We start from the raw sequence: 26,685 nt of genomic DNA, 5'->3' as shown, positions 1-26,685 counted from the left end.
TTTTCCCATTAACTACACAATTCTTCCTTATCCTTGGTTCAATATTTTTTTTACGATTTAATTATTTCACCAAGTATATAAATCATTATGAAATTATACGGTTATTTTAATCTATAAATATATCTAGTTAATAAGTGCAGTTACAACGTCTCAGTAATAGACAGACGCGGGAGACGAGAGGTTGACAGGCGGACAGAAATTCAGTTTTATTTGTAATTGTGTAAATATTTCCACAAATACTTGTCTTAAAAGTCATAGGACCAGAGGAGGTGAAGATAATTTTGTTTTGTACTTTATTAACTTTTTATTCAGTAAACTTGTCATACATAAATGCATATAAGGGCACACAGTCTTAGTCAAGGAACGGCTACCCCAGTATATTAGATCCATTTGAAATTCCATTCAGTACAAACTTTTTAGGAGTGAGAATTTTAATTAAACTCTTGGAATAATCTGCCAGCAACCGATAGAAGAAAATGGTCACTGGCTTCTAAGGGGTACTGTACTTGATTAAACTTTCAATTTCTAGGGGACACTTAACTTAAATTTCATGCTCGTTTTATCCGTAAACAAGAAAATGGTCGTTTTCTTGGGAACACTACATAAAGGTTGAAGGAGTCACAAGTTCAGAAAATTGCCAGGGAAGATAGATATATAGTTCAGGTATAAAGGGATTACCTGAAAAATCTCCACCCCATCTTCTTTTACCTTAAGTTTAACCACCCTAATACTATTTGCAGGGAGGGGGGGGGGTGGGGGGGATTAGGTTAGGACAGCATTGGGGTAGGTAATCTTTAGGTGAAAAAAAAAGCTGGGGTGCAAATTCTTCAGGTGATCTGTTTAAAGATTCATGAACAAGATACATTACATCCATTTTAAGTTCTGGTTCATTTTTAACTTCACCCAAGTGACCTACATAACACATAGCCCACACTAAAGTTAAAAAAAAATAATGCTAAGGATAACAATCAATAAATTTATCTGTACAAATATATTTACATATATAAATTAATCCAAAACCATTTACATTATTATATGCATTAATCTTTTCTTTTAATTTCCTTTTCCATATCAGTGCCTTCATATAGAGCTTGTTTTTGCATGGCATTCTGGAGTCGACCCATATTAAACTTCTCCTTTGCAAAGTTGTATCTACAGAATGACCTGCAAAAATAAAGAGGTTTACATTAATTTTGATGTCATTAGCATATCACTCCCTCAAGTTTTTCTTAATTATCTTTCTCTATCTTTCATTCACTATTTCAATTTGTTTATAACAGTGTGGAAGTTATTTTTTTAATAAGTGTTGTTATTATCACTATTACAATTATTTTTATTACAGGATGTATGTATTATGATTACAATTGTTGTTGTTGGTTTTCAGAAGTGCTTGAGTCCTGATTTCTAGAGCTTTGAGGTCCTATTGTATGCAGAAATTTTATTCAGACGACATTTCAAGTAGGTACCATACACTGCTTTTTAGCTTTAGCTTTTATCCTTCAAAATGTTTGTGTGTGTGTGGGGGGGGGTCCTGTACCCACCTATCCCTTGGTCTTATAGCCACCTCTAAACTACAGAATATTGTGGACTGGGTGTCTATCATCCAGTAATTCAGGTTATAACAAAGGAAGGAGACTGGTTTAAGTGGCAGCAAAACCAAATAACAAATAATGTCTTCAGCAGTCTTGAAAACTGCAAACAATCAAACAGAAATTCAAGGGAATGAAAATTTTATTTAGGCATATACAGGAGTATATGACCAATGAAATTTGATTTCAAGATACAGTACAGGATATGCTAAAACTAGTCAAGAAAATTAATAAAAAGTAGAAATTTAATAGAAATAGGTGTACAGTACTTTAAAAGGTTTATACTGTACAGTACAAATAACTTACCAGTATCCTATTGTTACACAGCCATACACACCAAAAGCTAAGTGAGCTGAGCGTTGGACTCTTGACGTCAGCATGAAATTAATCAGACCAGCTGCAAGTCCAGAGCTGATACTGTAGAGGAATGTTTCACGGAAACAGGGGATCTGTGATAAGTTCCTGCCCAATAGCTTAGTCTGAAAATTAGATAAGAAGTTACTGTGAGCAAAGACTTGAGTAAGCTCACTTCTCTACTCAATATGTAATACAGCTGCTCAGTTTATTAAGAGCAAATGAATAGACTGATAAACAAAGATGAATTCATACCTAATTGCAAACAACATGGTTCCTTACTTATTCATGGCTCTCATGTTTCTCTAACAATGTACTGTATATACTCATGTCCTAGACAGTACACCTGTCCTAAAATATTAGACAGTACCCAAGGTAAAGGTTCCTCTATAGCAGGGATAGGGAAGCTGTGGCCCCAAAAGGTCTCAGGGTGGCCTGCCACCATACTCGAGTTCAATGTTATTCTCTTTTAAGGGGAAATATTCAGAGAGGCATAAAATTTTTCTGTAGAATTGGATGAAATTTAGAATATATATATATATATATATATATATATATATATATATATATATATATATATATATATATATATATATATATATATATATATATATATATATATATATATATATATATATATATATATTGTATAAGACTAACTTATAATAACACAACTGCATTGGGATGAAATTACAGGGTAGCGGTAATACCCACTAAATCTGCATAGATTAAATAGTACAGTATTAACATTGAAAGTAATAGGTAGCCCTGAAGAACTCTCATAATTTCAATCTGATCCTCCAACATCAAAAGTTCCCTCCACTCCTGCTGTACGATCAACTTTGTTTACTCTCTTTAAAAAAAAAAAAAAGATAAAAAGCCACTTGTTATATGGGATACTCCAAAAACATACTGTACCTACTGTATACTTTATAAACTCTTAAGTTTAATTTTATTATCTAAATATTATAGTTCAGTCCGGTACACACCTCTTTCTCGGGTTCTGCCATACTGAAGCTGTCTTGAGAATGAGATCCTTTTGAAACTCAGTTACTGTACTGTACTTGTTAATCTGAAAATGAAGTTATGGTTAGTTCTCTTTGTATCTGTATCACATTCCATAATTACATCCACACAATTTTTAAGAGTCAAAGCAGAGTGTGTGTGTGTGGTTATTTTACCAAAAAAGGTTAGGTTAATTATGCAAAACCTGCCAATAATGATGGTTCTAGTCAATTTCTTTCATGGTAAATGTCTTGGGGTAATACTGGGAGACAGCACTCCATGTTAACCAGCAACATAAGAATATTTTTCATGAGAAGAGACTTTTTTTTATTCCATGAAAATCCCATAATGTGTAGAGGATTAGAAATTTGTATGATATTGTTTTGCCAGTTTTCTCCATATACAGTAACACTATTCTACACCCACACACTACAATGCTATATCTCCACTGTTTACACCCAGGATATTTTATCGCTCGCTTCATCGACAGGAGCGCCTCCCCACAACTATTACATACCGGTACACTTGAAGAACCGGTTATCACATTTTTGTACATACTGTAACTGTATTACTTAAATTTTATTTTTTTATTTTAGCAATTTCAAGAATGTTGCTAATACTGTACAATGTTTTCATAATACTGGACAGTAAAGTACAGTATATGTGCGGTATATTATTTTGGCAATTTTCTCCTGAACAGAACTCTTGCACAGAGAAATGACTTGCCAGTTACTGCAATATTATATTATTTAACTGAGATAAAATGAGCCAACATAAACTATCTAACCTCAGGTGGGATAGAAAGTTAGGTAGGTTAAATCGGTATATTTTATTTCCAATATATATATATATATATATATTGGAAATAAAATAAACCGGTGCTATCAGAAAACGTTTATTGATTTCTTTTGTTTTTACTGACGTTGTTTTGGTCATTGTAGGTAGTATAGAAGGAGTGACAAATTTTAGTGATAAATAATTTGGTGAGAACACTGCTAAGTGATAATGCTGATCCTACAGTTTTTGCATGTTACTTGATTATACTTTATCATAATTTTATATGGTTGTATATAACTGTTTTGAATTAATATGTCAGGTCTTGTCATTCTTGCACCCTTCTGGAAATAATCCTGCGGACGCCCATGGTTATTTAACTCTTACCTCACTGTTTGTTTACGTGTTGGTGGCCGAGTGACGCATGTTAAGATTATATCACGAACCAACATTGTTACTTTTATCACTTATTTTTTTAAGATAAAATATCACAAATTCATAACAAAATTATTAAGAAATTAAACAAACAAATATTAAAAAATAGAAGTAGAATGATAGTTTACCTGCGTCTCATAATTACTACCAGAGGCCCACCTATCCCTGGTTGTGAGAAGGGTGCTGTTTAAAATGACCCAACATCGCGGGTTTCCTTCTGCACTTTTACTGAACCAATGAGGGACAAATATGGAACAATAGGGGGAATAAAGGTCTACTCAATTCCTTACCCCGCCAGAGAAGTAAATAAGAAAGTAAGATCAGTTCTAAATCGTGGGTATTTTTTTTTTGGGGGGGGGCCTTGTATATTAACAATAAGCAGGTATTTCTGTCAGTGCTCAGTCAGGAATATCGTAGGCTACCTATGTAAGTGTACAGTTTCTCTTCAATGATCTATCAATTTCTTTGAAAATGCGAGTGCCTCTTGAAGAATTTACGAGCCTATCAGGGGCGAAGACGAAAAGCGAGCATTACAAGTTTGGTCCATGGTGTGATCTTAACATTGATGACGACTAAAGGCCGATTGGCCAGAATATAAACCAAGGAATATAGAAGAAATAAATTAAATTTCCTGTGTTAGTTTCTTCCTGGCCTCCAATTGACGCGCCATTGATGGTGGATGCGACATCATAAGAACGTTTCAGTAGTACATGGGAAACTATTTAAAAAAAATGTTTATTCAAAAGCATTTTTATTTATTCTTATTCGTATATTGTATTTATTTGTGTTCTCACTAATCTTCAGGTGAGTAATTGGGGGAAGTAATCACATTTCAGGACGCAATTATTCTGCCAAGTTCTAAACTAGATATGCTAGGTCTCACTCTCCTCTAATATGTCATGGATGCCACACATCCACTTAATTGCTAAAGCTGTCTCCCAAAATCTGGGAATGCTGTACAGATGCTGTAGCTACTTCACTCCTGAGCAGTTGCTTCAAGTTTATAAGGGATTCATTCGTCCTAACTTGGAGTACTGCTCTCATATCTGGGGTGACTCTTCTCCTTTAGTTGATAATCTTTCTTCCCTTTCTCTTCGTCTCAATGTTGCTTCACTCTCTCTCTTTTACAGGTGCTTTAACAGGCAATGTTTGGTGGATTTGGCATCCTGTGTACCACCGTCTTGCACCGCAGTGCCCACCGTTTCTCTGTGGTTGTTGGGAACACTAGAATCACCCATTATAGTACAGTACCTCCTTCTTTCCTCACACAGCCAAACTGTGGAATGCTCTGCCTTCTGTGTTCCCATTCTCATATAATGTCTCTTTAAAAAGCTGTTTTTCCGGCATCTTCTTGGTGGAGGTTAATATACAGTGGTCCCTCGGTTAATGAACACAATTCGTTCCAGAAGGTCATTCGTTAATCGAAACCATTGTTTCAATGGGATTTGGGGTAATTGGTTCCAGCTCACCGACAATTGCATACAAACTAAAAATAAAGGCAGTAAAGTACACTTACTTTGAGGTGTGCATGTAGGGAGAAGAGAAGTCACCCCATGCTTCATGCCACCATTTCACCCATAAAACAACATAAATGTAGTGTTAGGACAGGCCAGGAATCCAATGCTCTGTTTGTTCATTTGAGGGATATATTGCTTTGACTGGGATGCCTCCTCCTCAATATTACCTTGTAATGCAATTGACAGTAGTAACATTATAGAATCCAGTCTCATTAAACATACCGAATCCGTCAACATGAATTTGAATAATGGTATGTACAAACTGGATAATTTCGTAATTAAGATGATTTGTAACAGGTGAGAAGGTTGGGTCATCTTACCCTCTGACCTGACTACGGACTGCTGCTGTGCTTATGAGGATTAGTAGGGTCACTGCCTAGTGATCAGACCATTGTGGACACTCACTGTACCCTAGGGACTTGATCTCACTCTCCTCTACTGTATATACAGTATATGCCTTATGTATTTCTCCTTTGTCTGTACTCACCCTCCTTGTGGTTATCAGCTATACCTGGATCACGCACACCTACAGTGATTTACTTGCATATATATATATATATATATATATATATATATTTTTTTTTTTTTTTTTTTTTGGGGGGGGGGATAAACATCAGGGTGTAAATGATGCAGTCGAGTCTGTTTGTGGGAAGAAATTAGAGGTTATAAAAGGAGGGGTACATGGGAGGATACAGTAATAAGAGGGGAATGGCAGGGGAGAGGAAAACAACTTTAGTATTACAGTACAGTACTGCAGTATATTAAAAGTGTACAGTGGAGGTATGACCTTGCAGGAAGCCTAAACAGAGTACTGTACATTTTATGTACTGTACTGTAAATAGAGTTTGTAGCCAAAAAAGTAAAATAATTTGCATACTTCCATATACCGGTAGGTTAATAAACACTTATTAGAAAGAAGATTTTATTAAGACATTTGACTAGTATGTACAAAAGTATTATAAAAAAGTTACATCTTTGGTGATGTGCCAAGTCAGACACTCAAACACTCGTAATGTCGAGCTGGTTGTGCGATGATTTTTTATTTATATTTTTTTGTAAATCCCCATATTCACAATCAACAAACATCTTGGTTTGATAAACTTACAGTTCTGTGGGATAATCCAAAACAGGGAAACTTTTTAGAAAGTCAACATTAAAATACTTTAAGGACAATCATGTAAAACTTTCATGATATGCTAAATTTTGTTCCCCAAAAATTTCAGTTCAATACAGCAAGATAAATAGCGTTAAAATTATCTTTGACATAACACACGTTTATTTCATTCAAAAAATAGTATTTTTTATGAGAAAAACTGTAAAATGATATATATGCTTAAATTTTACAATAAAGACAAAGCACAGTCATGGGGATGCTATCAGCTGTTAACTTCAGTTTCCTTCTTTTACTGTAACATTATGTACAATGGCACCATGCAGGTCCAATTCATTAGAACAACTAGAATCATTAGTATTATAGGTCATACATATGACATAAATACCCTGGGAAAACAAATATCCCAATACTTAAGTCAAACTTAGTTGAATCCCTCAGTGTATAGAAGATTTACATGGTATGTTTAAAGTATATACACTATACACAATAATAGCTTACAAACAGCAACTATATTTGTATCAATTCTAATGTACACAATTTACACTTGCACATTATGCCCTCACACTGCTCATTTTAAATAACATTCCATACACACAAATTATAAACTGTCGAGTCATGCCCTGGAAAAAGTTCCTCCATTATATTTTAAAAGAAATTTTACACCACTGGATATGATCTTTAAGTGTGTTAAATCAAATATACCAACAATATGGGAGATTGTTTTAGGTTACCTCCCTCATGTACACCACCAAATGCCAATTGCAAGATAAACAGCAGAGGTTTTACCCATACCTATAGCCCTTTAATCAGCATTATTGATAACTTGATAGGTAGGCTCTGCATGGCAGATAATGTGATAGAAATGGGATGAACTCAACACCTTACAATTTCATGGAAATGCAATGAGCATATCTTACATTCCCATACAGGAAAGGTCACTCGCAACAGAGCATCATAATTGATAATAAATTTTGTGTTGAATATTCATCCACCCTTTTGTGAGTTCAATTCTTAAACCTGTATGTAGAGAACTATGTAGAGGGATGGGCAAAACTTAACTGCTATCATAAAAAAATATCAAGGAAAAGTAAATTGGGGGAATACACCCTGAGCTGGAAGGAGATTAAGCTGAAACTTTTTACAATGAAACTCCCAGATACTTGTCTTAGTTTGTGCACGTCCACAGACAGGCACTTCAGTAAAATGTTTACATTTTTGTACTGGTCACACATTCTTTTTCTCAGTGCAAGCAAGCAGTAACTGCTTCACTTCAGGGATTGCTAAACCTATATCAAAAAATCTTCAGTAAATATTTTGAGAGTCTCTGACAGGTCTTGAGCACCTGAAGATGTGAGATGGTTGAAATAATTGGAGAAGATTATGCTCTAAATGTGGGCCATAGACATGCATGATGTACATAGAAAAATAAGAAATTAAATTGGCTTAAGTAATATTCATATCATAGTAAACTTTTCTGAAGGTTCTAGTCATGTATAGTTTGATTAAATAACTGTTCACTTTCCAAGATGAACAATTGTGACATCTTTCAATAAATTACTGTACCATCCTATACACAAATAAATGGGGAGTTAAAATTTTTCACAGGCAACATAAGTGATTTTTTTCTAAAGTAAGATGTACATCCAATATTTTCTTACGATAAGGTAGTGTGGCTTGATACAAGTAAACAATTATATTTTCCTTCATTACCAACTAATTTTTTATACCTTCATGCTAATAACCTTAATACTATTCCTTTCACCAATGTGGTGTACAAGTATCTTGATTAATAGTTAGATGGTAGGGGGGATTATTTATTCACATTCTATTAAAAATTCCTCTGCCTGTTGCTAGGTAAATGGTAAGGCTTAGAATTTGAAAACACCATACAGTATAGTAATACACACTGCCTTTGATTCTGTAATAGTATTGTATCTTAGGACCAAAGTAAACTCACTGTACCAACACTTAACAATTGAGGAAAAAGTTTTTTAAATCAGATTTCTGGGAATATGATTCTACAACATAATGCAAGACAGAACACTTAACTGTATACAGATATTAATACATAAATGTCAGTTTTAATATTAATGTCCTTTAATTCATTACACTACTTATGTAGAGTTACATGATAATCACAAACTGTAATTAGAAAAATGTAATTCTACCACTTTGCAATGAGTAGTATACTGTATACTAATCAGCATTTAGTGTACAATCCTGGAGCAAACTGAATTTCATATCCCTTCCAAACTAAACTTTTCAATGTGTACATTAATATTAACTGGATACTCAGGCATACTAATGTATATGGGAAGAAAGCCCAGGGGTGGTGTGCTTGATTTGTTTTAACATATACAAATGCATAAAAACACTGATACAAGTTTTTATTTAAGATATTTAACAGAGCCATTTCATAGATTACTTTACCATTTCTCAAGGCTGAAAATCGCATTTTTGTGGATTTGCACAAACTAATAATTCAAATTATAAAAAAAAATTATTTCGAAAAAAAAAAAAAAAGGATTCCTCTATGCAAAGTGCAAGATTCTTCGCTTCAGTGATAATTGCAATAACTCCCAACAATCATAACAACAGGGACCCCAGTTCATGCTTAGGAGATACACCAGGTATAAACATAGTTAAGCATATAATTTAAAATCCCAAAGAAGATCAATCCTTTACTACCACAAATTAAAGTCGAATCCAGCATGACGGATACACTTTGGCTTCAGCACCGTTCTTAATTATTTTTAAAAGAAATAATGTGTCTGAAGGTGGGTGTACTGTATATCCCTATGGCTTGATTAGTTCAGGCAATCCATTTCTGTAATACCTGAAGATATTGGATATGTACTTCTCCATATCAAATTCATTTAGAAAAAAATTCTTAAATTTAAATATCTCACAAAGTTTGTATCTTACTAAAAAGCCGATATAAAATCTTTTCCGCTATCTCCTAACAGAAGTTAACCAAGATCTTTCATTTCCTTTCTAAATTTATTCTCGAGTGTAAGTCCCCCCCCCCTCCCCCTTCATTTGTGAACACGAACAAATTTGCCACCATTTTGTTTTTATCACATACATCTATCACACATGTGAAAAAATGCTAACAGGCATTATACCTCTAATTCCTTCATCTTTTTATGTTTTAGCTTAAGATATAAAAGGCTACTAGGATGTTTAAGTCATATACTCTTATTTTATCTTAGTCTGACAATCTTATGCCTGTGGTATTCATAGACAGTTATTGCCACCACCTGCTGTACCAATCCTGTACTCATTTGAAAATATCATATTTGAAGAAAATAAAAATATGCTGTACAAGTAGTTGAAAAACTTTTAAACACATAAGACAATATACTCAAACTTGCCAAGTTACAAGTGAAAACGTCACAGGACATTAACTTGGAGAGATAATCTATAAACAGATAAACACTAAATAATAACATGAGCCTTGATTACTTAAAGGCATTTTCAGAGCAATTTTACCGATTGTTCGATGTTACTTTTTTTTCAAGAACATGATCATCTCCATAAGGAAGAGTCCTTTTCAGTATTGCTCAGTCTCAAACATAATATATTTCATTATACTAATGAAAACTTTCCATTTTGGAAATTTTACCGGTCACTGAAGTTTTGACCTGTATACTGTACTTTAATTTGATTACAAGATAGCATCTCTCCTCGCGTACATCTTAAAAAATCTGGGTACAAAAAGACAACACAATTATGTCTTGTTTACTCCTGTCCTTCTTTCCTTGTATGCAAGAGAAACTAAACCAATAATAAAAGAAACTTTCTAATTAATGTTTTATTTTTATATTTTTATTTTTTATTTATTTTTTTATTTATTTTTTAATGCTTACCTATCACATGATTCTATGAGTGGAGTAAAAGGAGTGGTTCCTATACACATAGCCACTTTTGATATATTTCTCTTACTGAGCTCCACATTATTCTAATTTTGAAATTGGTGAAAAATTTCATGATTGGCACCTAAACAGTAAATATTTTGTACCTTAGTCCATCGCACCTAAAATGCACTATGTTGTTCTACATCATGTCATACTGTGGCCAAATACACACCTCTGCCTCTACTGGAATGGTAATAATTATTGAGTCCCTTAATATTTGTTATTTCCACATTTCACAAAGGCCAATGTGTGTAGTGTGTTTCAGGTCAAATTATCATTTTCACAATAATATGTATACACTGCAGACACTTGCAAAAAATAATGTGCTTCAGAATTCGGTGGAAAACCTTGAACCATGTTGAGTTTATATATATAGTTCTCATCAACTGATATGTGCACCATTCCCAAAGAAAAGAGAAGGCTTATGTAAAATAGAAATTTTCACTGTCTGTTCATCAGTCACTATCAGACTCAAATTTCTCTCACATCAATAATCAGCACTCGCACAAAAGCACTCGCAGCACCTAATAGCTATGGGAGGACCCTGCCTCCAAGTATTTGTGGGCATAGTTTTCATGTATACAAAACTGACAGTCTGCCCTCTGCATCTTTGTTACTTTCCAGTGTTCACTTTCTAAATAGTAAAAACATTTAAAGTGAAACTTCATAACATGCCCCCACAGGTCCTGTTATTTTACTCTTTTTTTTCACGAAATGACTAACACAAACAATTATAGTCACTTAAGACAAGTGATCATACCTTGATTTTTGTGACTGGCATTTCTTCTTTTATCTTGATACACATAGTTTAGAATACAGTCACTGATATGTTTTGTACAGACAAAATTCAGTCTGATTCAGACCCATCATCTTCAAAGCCTGTGAGATCAACCTCAACTAATTTTCCATTATGGAGGGCATACTCCAGCAGCGCTAGATGACAGAACACATATTGATCAGGCATCTGGATTGAGTATGCTCGTTGGGACCGAATCTTTTCCACAGTCCCCTTCACTTCGATTGTTCCTACTTCTTCTAAACGACGAATACAAATATCAAGGGTGCAGAACGTGCCTGTTGAAATCATACAGTACAATTAATAATGTGCTTTCAGAATAATAACACAATTTTCATAAACAAGTTTTCAAAGGATAACTTTAATACTGTATAAAAAACTTCCAAATATGTCAAGGAAAAACAATAAACTGATACAATGTACTCTGTACCAGGTAGCTTGTAACCCTTTAAACTGAGCAACATTAAGGAAACTATTTCCTAACTCTTTCTGCACAATACAAGATTAATCATATATACTGTACTACACTTATTGAAATCCTTCTTAGCAGCAAGAAACAAATAAATTACAGTTGTAACTAAATAATGTACAAGAGATTAAGCAACATAACTTAGATATTATATAGTACAGTATACAGTAGTAACAGTATCAATAAAAAATATGAAGAGCCTAAAAAAGCAAAAGTAAGGCCCATAGGCTTGTAAAGGGCAGTGTTGATATAACAACCTGTATAAATTACTAAGCATTCTGTATAGCACAGTTCGTCATTCGCTCATTTTACTAAAAATAGATTTGAGACGACGTGGCAACAGCACAGCAACAACGTCACAGCAAAGGACAAACATCTCAATAGAAATATCTAGTTCATATGCTGACAGTTGTTATATTTCAGTGTATTTTGTTCTACTTCTTTTAATGAGTAAGATAATACAGTAATTGTAGCAGTGGTCATTTGAATCTATTAACGAGGGTAAGCGGTAAACAATACTTTGTTTGTCCTCCGCCCTACTACCACGTGGTCACCCAGAAGCTCCACCCACAACAGTAACTTCAATGACAAACGGTGTTATACAAGGAGGTAGTGCAATGTGGTCAGCACTACGGTTCTAGGACAACTGTCCCCTGGACAATTGCCCCACTTTGCCAGTAAATAACTGGCACAAAATATGGAACTAACCTAACTTTAACTTCACCTAACCTAACCTAACCTATCCTAACTTTAACCTAACCTGACCAATTTCGAAATATTAAATATGACTGATCCAAATTTTTTTTCACTTAACCATGATTTTGTTATCAATGTTTTTCTAATTACAGATTTGTAGTGTTAAAAAAAGTATGAGTTGTGCATTTTGTGTATATAATTATTACTATAAATAAAACATGAAAATAAGGCATTAATTCTTAGTGTTCCATGTTTTGTCCCAGTTATTCACTGGCAATGGGGGGCGGGGCAATTGTCCAGTGGGCAGTTGTCCTATGGGGGGGGCAATTGTCCGGGGCAAATGTCCAGGGGGCAGTTGTCCTGATACCCAGCACTACACTTGACCACCTTCACTTTCCCAGCTGTAAAGTTAGGCACCCATTTACAGCTGGGTGACCTGAGGGTGCCTTGAGCATAAAACAGCAAACCTTAGTACAAGTGATGAGCACTTTAGCCATTCAGATGACACAACCTCTATGAATAGCCTTGTATATCATTAAAAATACAACTAGCATTACATATAGGTAAAGAACATACCTGTTCTCCCAATCCCTGCAGAACAATGAACAACTATAGGTGGCCCCAAAGGATGACCAGTCCAAGAACTTTCTAGAGCAGTAGTTAGACGTGCCTGTGATTCCCGAACATGGTTCAAGAATTCTAGCATGGCCATGGCTGAATCGGGAACACCATAGTCCGGCCATGATGTAAACTGCATATGCTCAACTTTTCTTTCCTCATTGGACTGCAATATTTAAGGGGAACCTTATTATGAAAATTATAAGAAAAATCTACTAGGAATGTAAAAATAAAATGAGATACATTTCAGGAAAACAAAAAATAGTAATTATAATATCAAGTGTACTGGTTGCTATTTCAGGAATGTGAAATTTGGTTTTGATAAAAGAGGTTTAGGTAAATTGAAAACAATGGAGTTTTAGAGGTATGAGTTGAAATAAATAAATACAGCAGGATAAAATGAAATTCAAAGTGACATTCTCTTCAGTTGAAAGCACAATCAAAACAACTAAAGATGTCAGATTATTGTTTTTACGTTTCTTTTCATGCGAGACTAATTTCCAAAGCTGACATTCACAAAACAGCATCCTTCCAATTCCACTGAAAAGGTGGCTTTTTACTTACCCTGTTATCTCGAATTGTGATTGTTGAGACAGTATAGTCGCGGTAATTGTAGACATGTGTATTAGTAATAGTAAAATGAGAGTGAGAAACTACTCCATCCTGGTCCACGGGCCAGTACTGCCCACACTTGGTCCTGCCCCTCTCTACTGCCCGGGTTGTCATGACAATAACACACACTCGCTGCTCCCAGATCATCCGCCAGAAATCCCCAAAGGTTCCCGGCAAGGGACCTTGTTAGGATAAAGCAAAGAATACGCTTTAGGACAGAAATTAAAAAAATAATTTCAAATGCTAACATTCTGTACTGTCCATACAGAATAACAATAAAGTCATGAACACATTTTAATCAGTAACCACTCTTTATAAATAATGTCTGCTGTTGTATTTTTAGGTGACATCAAGGACTAAACTTTGGAAAATTGAACCCCAGCATCAAATTAAATATGTAAAAATGGAGTGTGGAACACAGAACCGCTACTGCAGAGCTTTATTTGGCCAATCACTACTCGGTTACAGCTGCTCAAAGACATTCTTGTGCAAAATTTGGTATACGGACATGTCCCACACAGAATTCAATAGTATTGCACTATGCTCACAGAACGACGGGCAGTGTAGCAGATGTGAAAAAAAAAGTGAGTGAGAGAAGCAGTCCCATTGAGTCCAAAGAAGTCTCAAGAGCTGAGCATGAACAGGGAAAGTATGCATACAATTGCGAAGAAGGATCTTAATCTGTACACCTACAAAACTCAAGTGTCCCAGCAGTTGAAACCAAAAGACCATCAAATTTGTTGAAATAAAGAAACAAAATAAGTCGGATTTCTTCTGAAACACTTCAGCAAGTTATGGATAACTTTTTCTTCCGCAGCCGTGAATGTAGAGTGTGTATACGCACTCATGGAAGTTACAGTAAAAGCCCCATAATTCGAAATAATAAGGGTTCTAGCCCTTATGAATTATGAGATTTTATTAAATATGAGAGACCTCCCAAGGGGAAAAAACAAAAACAAAATAACAGTACTTTTACATTATCTTTCCCAATCAAAATTTAAAGATTTCCAAGTACAGTACTAGATATAGGTGCTTGGTCCTGGGTTATCAGACATAATGACTTAAACACTTGATAATGCTGCAAAAACAAGTGGGGAAAAAGCATAATATTTAAAAAAATTACCAAATATTACGAATTTGTAATATACGTACTTCGCAACGGCAAAATATTACGAATTATGGGTGATTTCGTATTTGGGGGTTAAAATTATGGGGAATTTACTGTACCTGAAATCAGTCATTTTCAAAAAAATGAAGAAGTGTGAATTTCACCAACATTTCCATGCTGTGTTCTTCTAAATACTTGGTATCCTGAAGTAATACTATCCAAATACAGTCAACCCTCGCTTTACGCGGTCCCACTTTACGCGTTTCCACGTTTACGCGGTACCCTGCCGAACACGGAATGCTCACTTTCCGCGGTGTGTGTACCCTTTTACGCGGAGAGCGGCGCGAGCAGGGTGCGCACAAGGTCGCCCAGTCATCAAAACATTACCGAGTTCTTCACCCGCCACCCACCACAACCGGCCCAAGTCAGTGATAGTGATAATGATAGTGAGGATATGGACTTTGAGGGGTTTGACAAAGAGGCCCTGCAAGCCTCTGTGGTGGATAGTGATACAATTGATACAAGTGATACAGGTGAGGGCCAATAATCTTCCCTCTGCCTCGGAACCAACCCCCCATCCCCATGTGCCCAGCCATCTTTTCTACTAATGTAAGTGTTAAAAAACCTAATATTATTGATATTTCTCTTAATTATTAATTGTGTGTGTATACCATCATAAAATTAAGAAGTTATTTTTACTACAACGTAGGTATTGTGTCAAGTGGAGTTTGGGGGTCGGCCCAGTCTCTATTTCAATTAATCCCATATGTTATGTTGTTCACTTTACGCGGGCCGCCGTGGGTTCAATTGACCGCGTAAAGTGAGGGTTCACTGTAAAACAATTACTGCAATGAACAAATAAATGTGTCCATGAATTAATTGTCACCCTATATTTAGTACTATAAACTACAAACTACCTCCCAAATAAAGGCTCATGGCCCCAAATTGTAAATTTTCTCTTTTTCTAGGCTGAATTTTGTCATTAAACTTTGTTGTCAAATACTGTAATGCAAGGGTCAGAATGTGAAGATTTGAACTATAATAAGCTTTGTGCTGAGGTAAGGCTGATGAAAATAACAACACAACAATGGGCAAAGTGATCCCTAGATGTCTCATGAAACAGGCGATAAAAATTACCTTCACCCTAATTCTTAAGCAATGGGCCACAGAGTAAGAATTCAGAATTCCATATTTTGTTTGTGGCCTAAAAAAAACCACTGTCCCTACTTTTGGTAAAATTTTAAAAGGCAATGTGTTAACTTTGACCATGATCCATCCCACTTTTCTTGGTATGCCCCAGATAGTGCCTTTCTTCTATACCTTGTCCCACTCTTAACATAATTACTGTATAGGAGTGATTTAATAAACTCAAACATGATGTGGTAAATTATATGTAATAGAAGTACGATGTGTTCAATCCAAGTTCTGGTGAAGTTCATTTCTTCCTTTATGCAAGTTTCAGTCAATGGATGGATAAGCATAATTTAAGTCATCATTGCAAAGATTAATGAGCATGAACTATAATACAAAGAAAAGGCTACACTAATATTACGTATTTACTATTAGTAATCACAAAGTACATGTATTACCTTGGGTAGAAATGAAGGCATTCTTTTGTTTATAGCCATCAACATAGTTTGCATTGATGTAATCTGTATGACAGTCGTCGTCCTCTGCCGAAAGCACCACCCGAGAATTGTCAAAACATAGCACATCCGTGTACCGATTTTTTATTTGATTCCATCTTTTCCTGTAGAAAAGAGAAAACTAGTCATTGTTTGCTTTTTCTCTCACTCTTGCAAGCTCTTTCTCAATATTTTGCAGGATGACTGAAACCAAATGCAAACACAGGATTATTTCATTCATTCACTCTCCACCTGCAAAGATGTGGTCTACTACACATGTGGTTAGACAGCCACAGAGGAAAAAGTATTCAAATATTCAAATACAATAAAGTATTGATCCACCAACAATTTCAATCTTTCTATTATAAACAAAAGTAGAAATCATTAAAGAAATGGCCACTTAAATATAAAGTAATACTGTACTGATAAACAGTTTATATAAGCAGAGAAGGGAGAAAGAAATGTTAGTAATGAAGGGACAAAATGCAGTGTTTCTGATCTCAGCAAGTGGATGTGTCATCAAATGGAACAATGAGTAATGAACTGAACCACAGGGTGTGACCAATGAAAAAGTATACTTAGAAACATAAGGAGAAAAAGAGCTGTATAAAAAGGAAGCAAAAAATTGTATGTACAAAGGAACAGTCGATCTAAATTAATATACAGTATGGGTGTAAATTACGGTCTTTGGATACATGAAGGAGCAAATCAGTAGAAACACAAATGACACGTTTCAGTGTACGATGTAGGGTGTAAAGGTTACTGAAACTAATACTAATAGGGAAAATGTGGAAGAGCTGTACTGCATAAAAGAAATGTAAAATAAAAAAACAACTTAGTATATACCTTGAATTTTCAAAGGTGCCATCTGGGGGCCGACTTTTTATCTGTGCGTAGTCATGATAAAGTCCTTGCCGTCCCTTGTCTCGCAAGTGGCGTACAAATTCCTCTAGCGTAAAGCCTCGTCCGTCATCATAGTGGAGACTGTCATCATCACTAAACCCACTACTTCCACTGCTTGGTGGGGCCAGTGGTGATCCTCTACCTAAGGATGCAAATGTTAAGTCTTTATTCAGTGTCCATCGAAATCTTGGCTTTACCAATTAGCAATCAATCTACATCTATTTTCTGTTACAGGTACTACTGTACTTAGTAAAGCTGGGTAGCTCACTACATACACCACATTCATCCTAATTACTTCTTACTCTGACATTCTTGATAATGTGCATTATATGATCTTACACAAGTTTCCCTTACCATGCAACGTAACCTGTAGTAATATCCATATTTTTCACTGAAGTTAAACCAAAATAATGTCTATCCCTTCATTTACAGAGACTTGTAAGTATAGAACATTAATCTGAATCTTAAAAAGCAGTCTGTTGTAGATAATAAAGCACTAACATTATTATTACCAACAAACCGACCCACATTCCAGCTGGATTTGCTCAACCATCAAACCTGTCTCTTGAGTTGCTTACAAAATATGTTCAGCATCATGCTGTTCCTTGAACAAACCTCATCAATCTATACATCTAAAATCACCTACAGTACTGCTAAAATGAATCTATGGACATTAATATCTTAAAACATACATTGAACTGCTTACGTATTCTTCATCGTGGATATTATCTCACATCACAATATCAACACAATTATATTTGTATTTTTCACTTTTGGGGACCTAAAATATAATTTAGTGTTAGTATAAGTTGGTGTACAACTTTGGCTAAAATCAACCACTAGAGTTTTCACTTGTGAACTTGAGGCAAACACTTTCCTCTTGAGATACAGCAAATTTTTAAATACAATACAGGACATAGTACAGTAAAACAAAACCCAAGGAGCTAACTCAGTTAAGAGTTCCTTTAACAAAATCTATCCAACTGTAGTTCATATTTCTAAGAACACTAAGCACTTCTTACCTTGAAGGATTCCACCATACAGGTATTCCATTGAATATGAAGTACTGTAGCTAATAACTACCATTATAATATTTAAATATTACTTATGAGTATATTTGGCTTGAATACATACCACTAATTCGGTCCGTGTCATGTAAGACATGACCATTGAGGTGTGCCGTGTCTTGTATTTCTGGCTCAGGAGAACACTCCCCTTTTAAAGATGGACTTAAATCTTTCTCTCCTTCTTTCCGTTTCTCCTCATTTGTCGGGTCTTCATCCTCTGTACCATTAAGGCCAGAGAGCCTCCCATCCTCCTCTCTAACGTGTCCCTCTTCAAGGTCATCCTCGTCATTACTGTCATGGGAGAAACTCTTCTCACAACAGCTTACTTCATCTTCACTAAACTCACACAGCTGTAAATGGCAAGAGATATTATTAACAACATTAGAATCTGTATTTACATTAAGTTTCTCTAATAGTTCTCAGTTTTATAATGTACAGTGTAAGCTTTTTCAATTTACATGGTAGATATTGCAGCTGAAGAGATTTCAGAATTGCAGCAAATCACACGTTCATTTTGAACGACTTACTGTTACCTGCTCCACTGAACTAGAAGGGTCATGATCTCCAGTTGGAACCATGGTGGTACTATTGTTGTCACAGTCTGCTGAAGGGTTGTGTCCAGACTGGAATGTGTGTGGTGGAGCTGACTCACACACGCTTGACGGGTCTCTGTTGGTCATGGAGGTACTGCACCGAAGGAGCCAAGCGTTATGGTCCACACTGAGGTCTCCACCCAAATCCCTTGGCAAACACTTCCCTGATATGTGGTTTACAAGCTGCAAGGGAAAAAATATCATCAACTCTTTTGTGTAATGTAAAAGAACAAAGGTATGAACCCTTTTATGAAAATGAACATCAACAAAATCCACCAGTTCAAAGTTACACACAAGTTCACAACAAACAGAGATGTTTTTAATTTCACTGGTTCTCTCTTTGATCACATTCAAATTACAGCCCATTTAATGGATTGACTCACTCTGTAGTCTATTATGCACAAATTTAAATAGTTCAGTCATAAACAAGATTCATTACAGTACTAACCTCTGGCAGTGATACTGTGTAAACACGATCTCGTAACTTTTCTCTGACGAAGAGTCGTAGTACTTTGAATGGTGCCTTAAACCAAAGTGGTGCTGTAACTATTAATACTTTCTTCAAACGGGCTGGGTACCCACCCTGAAAGGAAAACATCACAAAAATCTTTTTAAAAATGTGCAGTGTGAACATGACCTTTGATTCACAGAACTGATCATTAGCAGCGATAGTGGATAGTGTGTCCATTGTCAGGAACATTGAGCAAGTAACAGAGAGAAAGAGAAGAAAAAAGATAACATTCAAGTCAAAGTTGTTCTTCCTTTACTGTAAAACTAAAATGATAATGTGAAGACATTACAAACTCATTATTCTTATGATGATGTTTTAATTATGTTAATAAAACTGGATACAGTACTGGTACATCATTACAGTAAAAAATGTGGCCAACTTCACTGAATGAAAAAGATTTACTCACTGAGGAGTTGGTCAATCACTCAGGAAAAAACATTTAGTGGACCCCCCAAGCTGACTTTATTTCCACCATCTTTGTCCATATAATTTCCATACAAATACTTGTAACTAATTTTGCCATTGGATAAACATGGTCCTCTTATATTCTTTTGTATCAATTCACCAAAATTACAAAAATAAATAAAAACTAACCTTTAACAATGTAAGAATCTTTTGTGACAGTTGATAGTCAAAATTTTGATATGCAGATTCGCTCATATCATATATAAACACCAGTCCACATCTCTGTGTCTCTATGGACTCAAGAGCAGCATCCAACTGGTACACAACTCCCTGGAGTGTGGTCTGTTGGGTGGTTGCTCGTGGGTCGTGTAAACGGGCAGTAAATACAGCTATGGCAGCACCTGATTCGTCACGACATGGCTGCAAAAGAACATCAATAAATTTTTTGACATGACACAGTACAGCTACAATAAATTCTCTAACAATGAATTTATGTAGAGTAATAAGATACGGACGTGGCATGGGAGAGTATAATCACTTAAAATTATAAGTAATTAGCAAATAAATGATAGGAAATGTTGACATGTAAACTTGGCCTAAATATCAGTGGTAAGATGCTATTTTCACCTCAACCCATTGTCTTTCTCAAGTATGAACGGAAGGATACAGTAAGTATTTTCCCCATTTGCACTCGCTTGTTTTCACATACACTCCGTACTGCACTGTATTGTAAAACTGTAAATTATCGTAACCCTACAGTAACATTTATAAACAAAGGTTTACATATTAAAAAAAATGATGAGATAAACCAAGTGACAGATAGACCAGGTACCTGTAGCTACTTACAAGAATGGTGAATTTTCCAGTGCTAAGTTCAGTCCGGAGAGGATCACTGGTTGGATTAAGATTGACAAGCCCCTCTCTGTGTCTTGTGGCCTCGTGTTGTTCATATAAACTCACAGCTCTAGAAAATAAATAATAAATAAAATAAATAATTAATTAATCATCAAATAAAAAAAATATATACTGTATATAACAATCACCATTTTCTTAAATTGCACAAATGAAATAACAATTTTGTAAAATACAAATCAATTGAAAAAATTATACATATAATTCTAAATACAGTAATGAACTAATTGATTAAAAAATATGGCAGATTACACAGTTAAAAACAGTGACAAAAATGGCTGGTCTTTAGCTTTATCTGTTCTCCAGTCTTGAAGGAAAGTTTAGTTGACTTTTGACTCATAAATTCAAACATTCCAAATACCTAATGACAATCAAAGTAAAAAAAAAATAATTAAAAAGTTTACCTACCCATCTGGATTAATAGTGATTTTAACAAATTGTCATTCTTCCTTCTAAGTTCAAAGAATATTTTGGATACAGCTGGTCTAAATGTTCTCACACAGAGTAAATAACTTTGGGCCAAAATAACACAATTCACTCAGTAAAAGGTTGTTAAAACCATTTGTACTGAATTTAGCATGACATATCCTCTCCAGAGAGTTGTCCTTCACACTAATTCTTGTATCCCTAAAAGTCTATCTTGCAGCCATATACCTATACAGTATTGTACTGTACTGTACTAGCTTTCCTTCCTCGAGTCATTTCTATCTGGTGACAAATACTGCCAAAACAGTGCAAGTCTGTTTCTCTCAGAAATAGCTAATACAGTAAAGCTCATGGCATATCTTGACTACCGTAATGTGGCCAGGAATAAGAGCTGTGACACTGAGGAAAATATTACTGGGGAAGTGTTATAGATGTTTTTGGCTTACAATTACCAGTAGCAGCTTTTGCACTGCGTTTCCACTTTAAGAATACAGTACAGTACTGCATAAAACATACCTGGTAACATCAAACTTCCTTGCCATAAGAAACTTGACAGCAGTGTTCCATGACAGAGGCCCCACGTTCCGGGAACGTCGCAGCTCATTCACTTGCTCCACAAACTCTTTCGTCGCCTGTGAATTAAGAAAGAAGATTTTCAAACAATAGAAATAAAGAATGAAAAAAGGAAATAAAAAAGCATTGAAACCAATATTATGACTGAGATAAATGGAGCATGCAATTACTGATATTCAAGTAAATACAGTAATCGAACTTGAGACATGTAATGCATACATACAATATAAATAAAAAAAATTCTTGGGCCAATTACAAAATAACATGCTCATGTAAAAGAACAAACTTGTTTCAACACAACTCATTCCTGCATGATGCATAAATACACATGAGCAAACATTGTTAAAATATGTTACACAATCTATCGTCAGTAAGGTATGCTGTACTGTACAGTGATCCCTCGGTTAACGAAATTTCGGTTAACGAATTTACCTTCCTTAAGAATCTTCAACTCGATTAACGAACAAAATTTCGGTTAACGAAATCCTTACGAAATCGTGCCAACATGTTTTCGCCCGCTCACCAGCTGGGGTATTAGTCCGCCAATACAGTAATCGGTTTTAGGGCTTAAATTCGTTACCATTTGAGTAAATATCAAGAAGGTTGTACTATTCAATAATTTTCCATGTCTTATATTAAAATTTTTAGTCATTTTAACAATTATTTAACATAATTGAAGTACAGGGAACTAGTTTTTAGCACGCCAAACAGCCACTGACTCACCCAGAATGGCGTCAGTTTGTGTCTCTGCTCAGTGGAGGAAGCATCTTGCTCGAGACTCTCTTTTAAAATAAACTATTTTTACGTTTTTACAGTCCAATTATTGGTCATTCTAAAATTTATTTTACAAATTGACAATATATAGTGCAGTGCAGTGTTGATTTAAAGTAAATAATCTTGAATTACACCAAGTGAACTTAAAATTTTATGGGTGAAATGGTGGCATGAAGCATGGGGTGACTTCTCCTCCACCCCCACTTCTAATTCCCATCATCATCATCATCATCAACCAGGAGCCTTCCACGTGCACACCTCAAAGTATGTGTACTTTACTACATTTATTTTTAGTTTGTATGCAATTGTCAGTGAGCTAGAACCAATTACCCAAAATCCCATTGAAACAATGGTTTCGGTTAACAAAATTTTTGGTTAACGAACGACCTTCTGGAACGAACTGTGTTCGTTAACTGAGGGACCACGGAATATGCCATGACCAGATTCCCTAGGATGTAAGGAAATATCCAAAATGCAAACTATTCCAAAATCTCAGGTGTAAATTTACCTTAAAAACAGAAAAAAGGTTATGTTAATACTGTATTTGAAACTGAAAACTGTTAATCTTAATTGTATTGTACAGTACTGTATAAAAATAAAAATCTTTATCCGGTAAAGTACAGTACTGTACAGTACAGTAATTAAAAGCTGTAAATATATACAACTACTGTACTGTACTATGCAAAGCTATTACTGTACCTCTAATTCTGGAAAGTTTTCCAGCAGAATCACTAAACACCGTCTCTTGTAGCAGAAACAGGCGTAAAATGTTAGAAAACAGTTATCAGAAATTACATGTAGAATTGTGAAATCCACTACCTGGTGTTACAGCTGTGTTTTAAGTACCTCAGTGTAACTGTAAAACTGTATAGTTTAACACAAATGAAAATATTAAGTTTAAATCCATTTATTCTGGCATTTTATACTGTTTTCTGCATTAAGAAAGTGTTTAGTTATTCTATAGGAAAGTCTTGGCAAATTTTGGGGTTATAGCTTAGCACAGTAACTCGAAACATATAGTACTGTATATTAGAGTACAGTACTCTGTCATTACTTTTCCTATCATAAGTACTGTATGTACCAGGTAAATGTAAAATCCACATTTAAAACCCTTTGCGGCTATAGGATCCATGATTTTCTAGAAATAAAAGAAATGTAAAATACTGTACTGTACACTTAATGAGACAATTTATTTCCATGTATATACTGTACAGTACTGTACTGATATTGCTCCTAACTGTGATTTGAATGTCACATTGAAGACTTGGTTTCAAGATAATATTGCACACCTGTCGTGATATTTTCATCTTTCTCACCTGATGATGGGCGCCTACAGTGAGCCATGAAAGGAGCAATCAGGCAACTTCCCTTTTAATTTACAATTCAAATTACCATTGTTTATGATTCAATGTGATCAAGCTAAAATATGTACAGTAGGGCCAATTAAAAATTTCCCATTACTATCTGAATTATATGTTACACTAAAATATTATTGCATTTGAAGGTTTAATCATTAAAATGCGCTATTTGAAAACTAAATGAAACTACAGTACTAATATTATTTTTTCTTTCATCACTATTACAGTAATACACTATGTAAATAAAAGTAAATAACTGCAACAAATCATTAATGTAATAACTCAGGAGGTAAATTATGTACTGCTTATTGTGACAGTGTACAGTACAGGTGTATTGATGTGTTTGTTTGGGTGTAATTATCAAAACACATACAGTATATAAACTATTTGCAATGTGTAGATATAAAATGTCAGATAATACTGTATTGTATTCTCAGTTATGTATGGTATGGGTGTGAAACATTATCATAACTGATTTTACTATACATATACTGTACCCTGTATAAGGTTCTAACATTACAGATTATAATACCATAGGTGAACTTGTTTATTATACATTCATATATAGTACAGTGTATATATGTGTGTGTGTGTGTGTGTGTTGAGATACACTCCTGGTAAACAATGGTGAATGATACGAGTGTTTGGTAATGTTTTATCAACAGACTTGCTATTTCAAGGACCTGAAACCTAACCAAAGCTGCAACCTACCGTAATCTGAGCCAAACGCCCCCCCTAATCTAACCTGAGCCTATCCTCAGATCACTTGGTTGTCTACATGGACGTCTATTGTACTGTGCTTGATGAAAACTAACATCAGTTAACCTTCAGTACTCTTAAGAACCAACAATACATACTGTGTACAGTACTTGCATAGTACTTATACAGTACAGTAATACAAAGAGTAGATCCACGTTTTTTATTATATATATTTTTGTTCATACGTTTATTTGGTGAATTATGGTGTTGTTCTCTTTAGATTAGGAACTACATTAGGTACATAAATGTGAATGGTTGTGCATATACTGTACTGTACCAGTATGTGATAATAAAGGATATATATTTGTGGTAAAATTAAGAGAGAGAGTTAATTGTAGGGAATAATTTTTGAGTCTGATTAATCTTTAAACGCCCGGAAGGCGCTTACATTACCCAACAATGGCAACATTTTACTCTTACTAGAATCATCAAAGTGGGCCTATCTTGGTACATAGCCTTCAACTGTGACCTGGACGTCTGACCTTTTGCTGTTAAATTGACCAATGACATACAGTACCTGGATTTACTATCCAGCATCTTGTTTAATGAACTTTTATTAAAACAGCTCTAATCAAAACAAGTTTGCTACAACTACATATTGACCTTCAGCCAGATTTTTTGCAGATTGCCCACGAGGGGGCTAGTTTATTGGACACCCCCTTACATCCTGTGCAAGGTGAAACACAGAAGCGTTTACAGTGCCCAACTGGAAAGCATGCGGAGTTCATGCTTGCCAGCCATGTCAGTGACCTCTAATTTTCAGCTATGACCTTGATCTTTGACCTTCAGCTGACCTTGATCATTGGCAACGGCCCTGATCTTTGACAGCATGAAAAGTATACAACAAATTGTCTAGTAATGATACATATGTACTAAATTAACGATATTTTATTTCCACAGTGTCATCAGTGACAGCATACAATGGCAGTAGTGCAGGATGGCTGGAACAAGTGGGTGTTGGGTACGAGTGTCCTGGGTGTGGGCCTCAGTACAGCACGTCACTACACACTTGCTACTCCCTAACCCCACAGGAACAGTCTACCATGCTCATCCAGCGACAGCATGGTGCAAGTTTTACTTCATTTACAATAGTGCTTAAACTAAGAACTGATACTAGCCATTAGTATCTATGAAACAATTGCTAAAGTGTAGATAGTAAAAAATACAACAGGAACTGTAATGACTGCGTGAAAATATAAAACAAGTATTGTACAGTAGGTGGTAAGAAGCTAGTGTGTTCACACACACACACACACACAAGGTAACAAATGGCCTTCTTAGTGACTTCCTGTGCACTCATTCGCCTCTCCTCCCATTTCCTGGGTAGGTCACACAGTGAAACATTATCCTTAAACAGGTTGCCTCTCATTGTGTCTTCACATTTAATTGTCTCAGGTCCAAAATGACTGATGGCCTTTTAGTTGCAGAGCGCATAAAGCACACTGAACGTTAGGACTCGTTATACAAGGTGGCCAACACTGCATTAGATCACCTACACTTCCCAAAATAAAACAGGTAGCCATTAACAGGCGGGTAGATTGTTAGTACCCTGGGTTAGAACCAGAGACCCAGAGGGCAGGATGAGAGCACTGCACCCACTAGGCTGTTGTACAATATATTACAGTGAACATGCATTCACTATGAAGTAAACTTTACAAAAATAATCAATGCATGCTCCCTCCTATATAAAACAGTAGCGTGTATTGTCCTTCATCTCAAAAGATTAAGAAGAGTGGCCTTGGAAGATAACCGCCTACGGGAGAAGTAAAGGTTGG

General features: G+C 35.3%; 2 protein-coding genes and 1 long non-coding RNA gene across 22 annotated transcripts in view; 1 reads left to right on the top strand and 2 right to left on the bottom strand.

Annotated features, from left to right (window-relative positions):
- The first annotated feature begins 161 nt into the window (after window positions 1-161).
- LOC121879417 lies at window positions 162-26,685 on the top strand. Its single transcript, XR_006091326.1, has 3 exons — window positions 162-269; window positions 1,385-1,458; window positions 25,811-26,685. It is a non-coding gene; the product is annotated as an uncharacterized LOC121879417 (long non-coding RNA).
- On the bottom strand, window positions 285-4,147 carry LOC121879416 (cytochrome c oxidase assembly protein COX20, mitochondrial-like). 3 transcript variants are annotated; one of them, XM_042386071.1, is made up of 4 exons: window positions 4,110-4,147; window positions 2,933-3,015; window positions 1,896-2,068; window positions 285-1,164 (listed from the first exon to the last, which is right to left on the bottom strand). In XM_042386071.1, the coding sequence occupies exons 2-4, from the start codon at window positions 2,951-2,953 to the stop codon at window positions 1,041-1,043; spliced, it is 318 nt and encodes a 105-aa protein (XP_042242005.1). In that variant the 5' UTR covers window positions 2,954-3,015; window positions 4,110-4,147; the 3' UTR covers window positions 285-1,040. The 3 variants fall into 3 exon arrangements, with proteins under 3 accessions (XP_042242005.1, XP_042242006.1, XP_042242007.1); XM_042386072.1 differs by having other exon boundaries at window positions 4,023-4,116; XM_042386073.1 differs by lacking the exon at window positions 4,110-4,147 and adding an exon at window positions 4,063-4,086.
- The window catches only part of LOC121879414 (tyrosine-protein phosphatase non-receptor type 9-like), a 105,868-nt gene continuing 85,765 nt past the window's right edge, over window positions 6,583-26,685 (bottom strand). For 17 of the 18 annotated variants that reach the window (XM_042386055.1, XM_042386062.1, XM_042386052.1 and 14 more), the window contains 11 exons: window positions 21,963-22,078; window positions 20,955-21,072; window positions 20,298-20,528; window positions 19,641-19,775; window positions 19,127-19,375; window positions 18,667-18,949; window positions 17,476-17,674; window positions 16,594-16,754; window positions 13,849-14,078; window positions 13,243-13,450; window positions 6,583-11,779 (listed from right to left, as the gene is read on the bottom strand). In XM_042386055.1, the coding sequence (XP_042241989.1) occupies window positions 11,553-11,779; window positions 13,243-13,450; window positions 13,849-14,078; window positions 16,594-16,754; window positions 17,476-17,674; window positions 18,667-18,949; window positions 19,127-19,375; window positions 19,641-19,775; window positions 20,298-20,528; window positions 20,955-21,072; window positions 21,963-22,078 (2,157 nt within the window). In that variant the 3' untranslated portion in view covers window positions 6,583-11,552. The remainder of the gene's footprint in view (window positions 11,780-13,242; window positions 13,451-13,848; window positions 14,079-16,593; window positions 16,755-17,475; window positions 17,675-18,666; window positions 18,950-19,126; window positions 19,376-19,640; window positions 19,776-20,297; window positions 20,529-20,954; window positions 21,073-21,962; window positions 22,079-26,685) is intronic. The other variant, XM_042386054.1, reaches the window with a different exon arrangement.

Source organism: Homarus americanus, unplaced genomic scaffold (assembly GCF_018991925.1).
Source record: "Homarus americanus isolate GMGI-L3 unplaced genomic scaffold, GMGI_Hamer_2.0 scaffold30768, whole genome shotgun sequence".
NCBI classification, from domain to species: domain Eukaryota; kingdom Metazoa; phylum Arthropoda; class Malacostraca; order Decapoda; family Nephropidae; genus Homarus; species Homarus americanus.
The sequence above is the reverse complement of the archived record's forward strand: the minus strand, read 5'-3'. Positions and strand labels throughout refer to the sequence as shown.

What these genes read in the sequence shown, in the direction of transcription:
- LOC121879416 (XM_042386071.1), bottom strand. Translation starts at nt 2,953, where the DNA reads ATGGCAGAACCCGAGAAAGAG. An exon ending in TGGCAGAACCCGAGAAAGAG is followed by an intron (nt 2,069 to 2,932) that starts GTGTGTACCGGA and finishes TCTAATTTTCAG; the next exon opens with ACTAAGCTATTGGGCAGGAA. An exon ending in TGTGTAACAATAGGATACTG is followed by an intron (nt 1,165 to 1,895) that starts GTAAGTTATTTG and finishes TTATTTTTGCAG; the next exon opens with GTCATTCTGTAGATACAACT.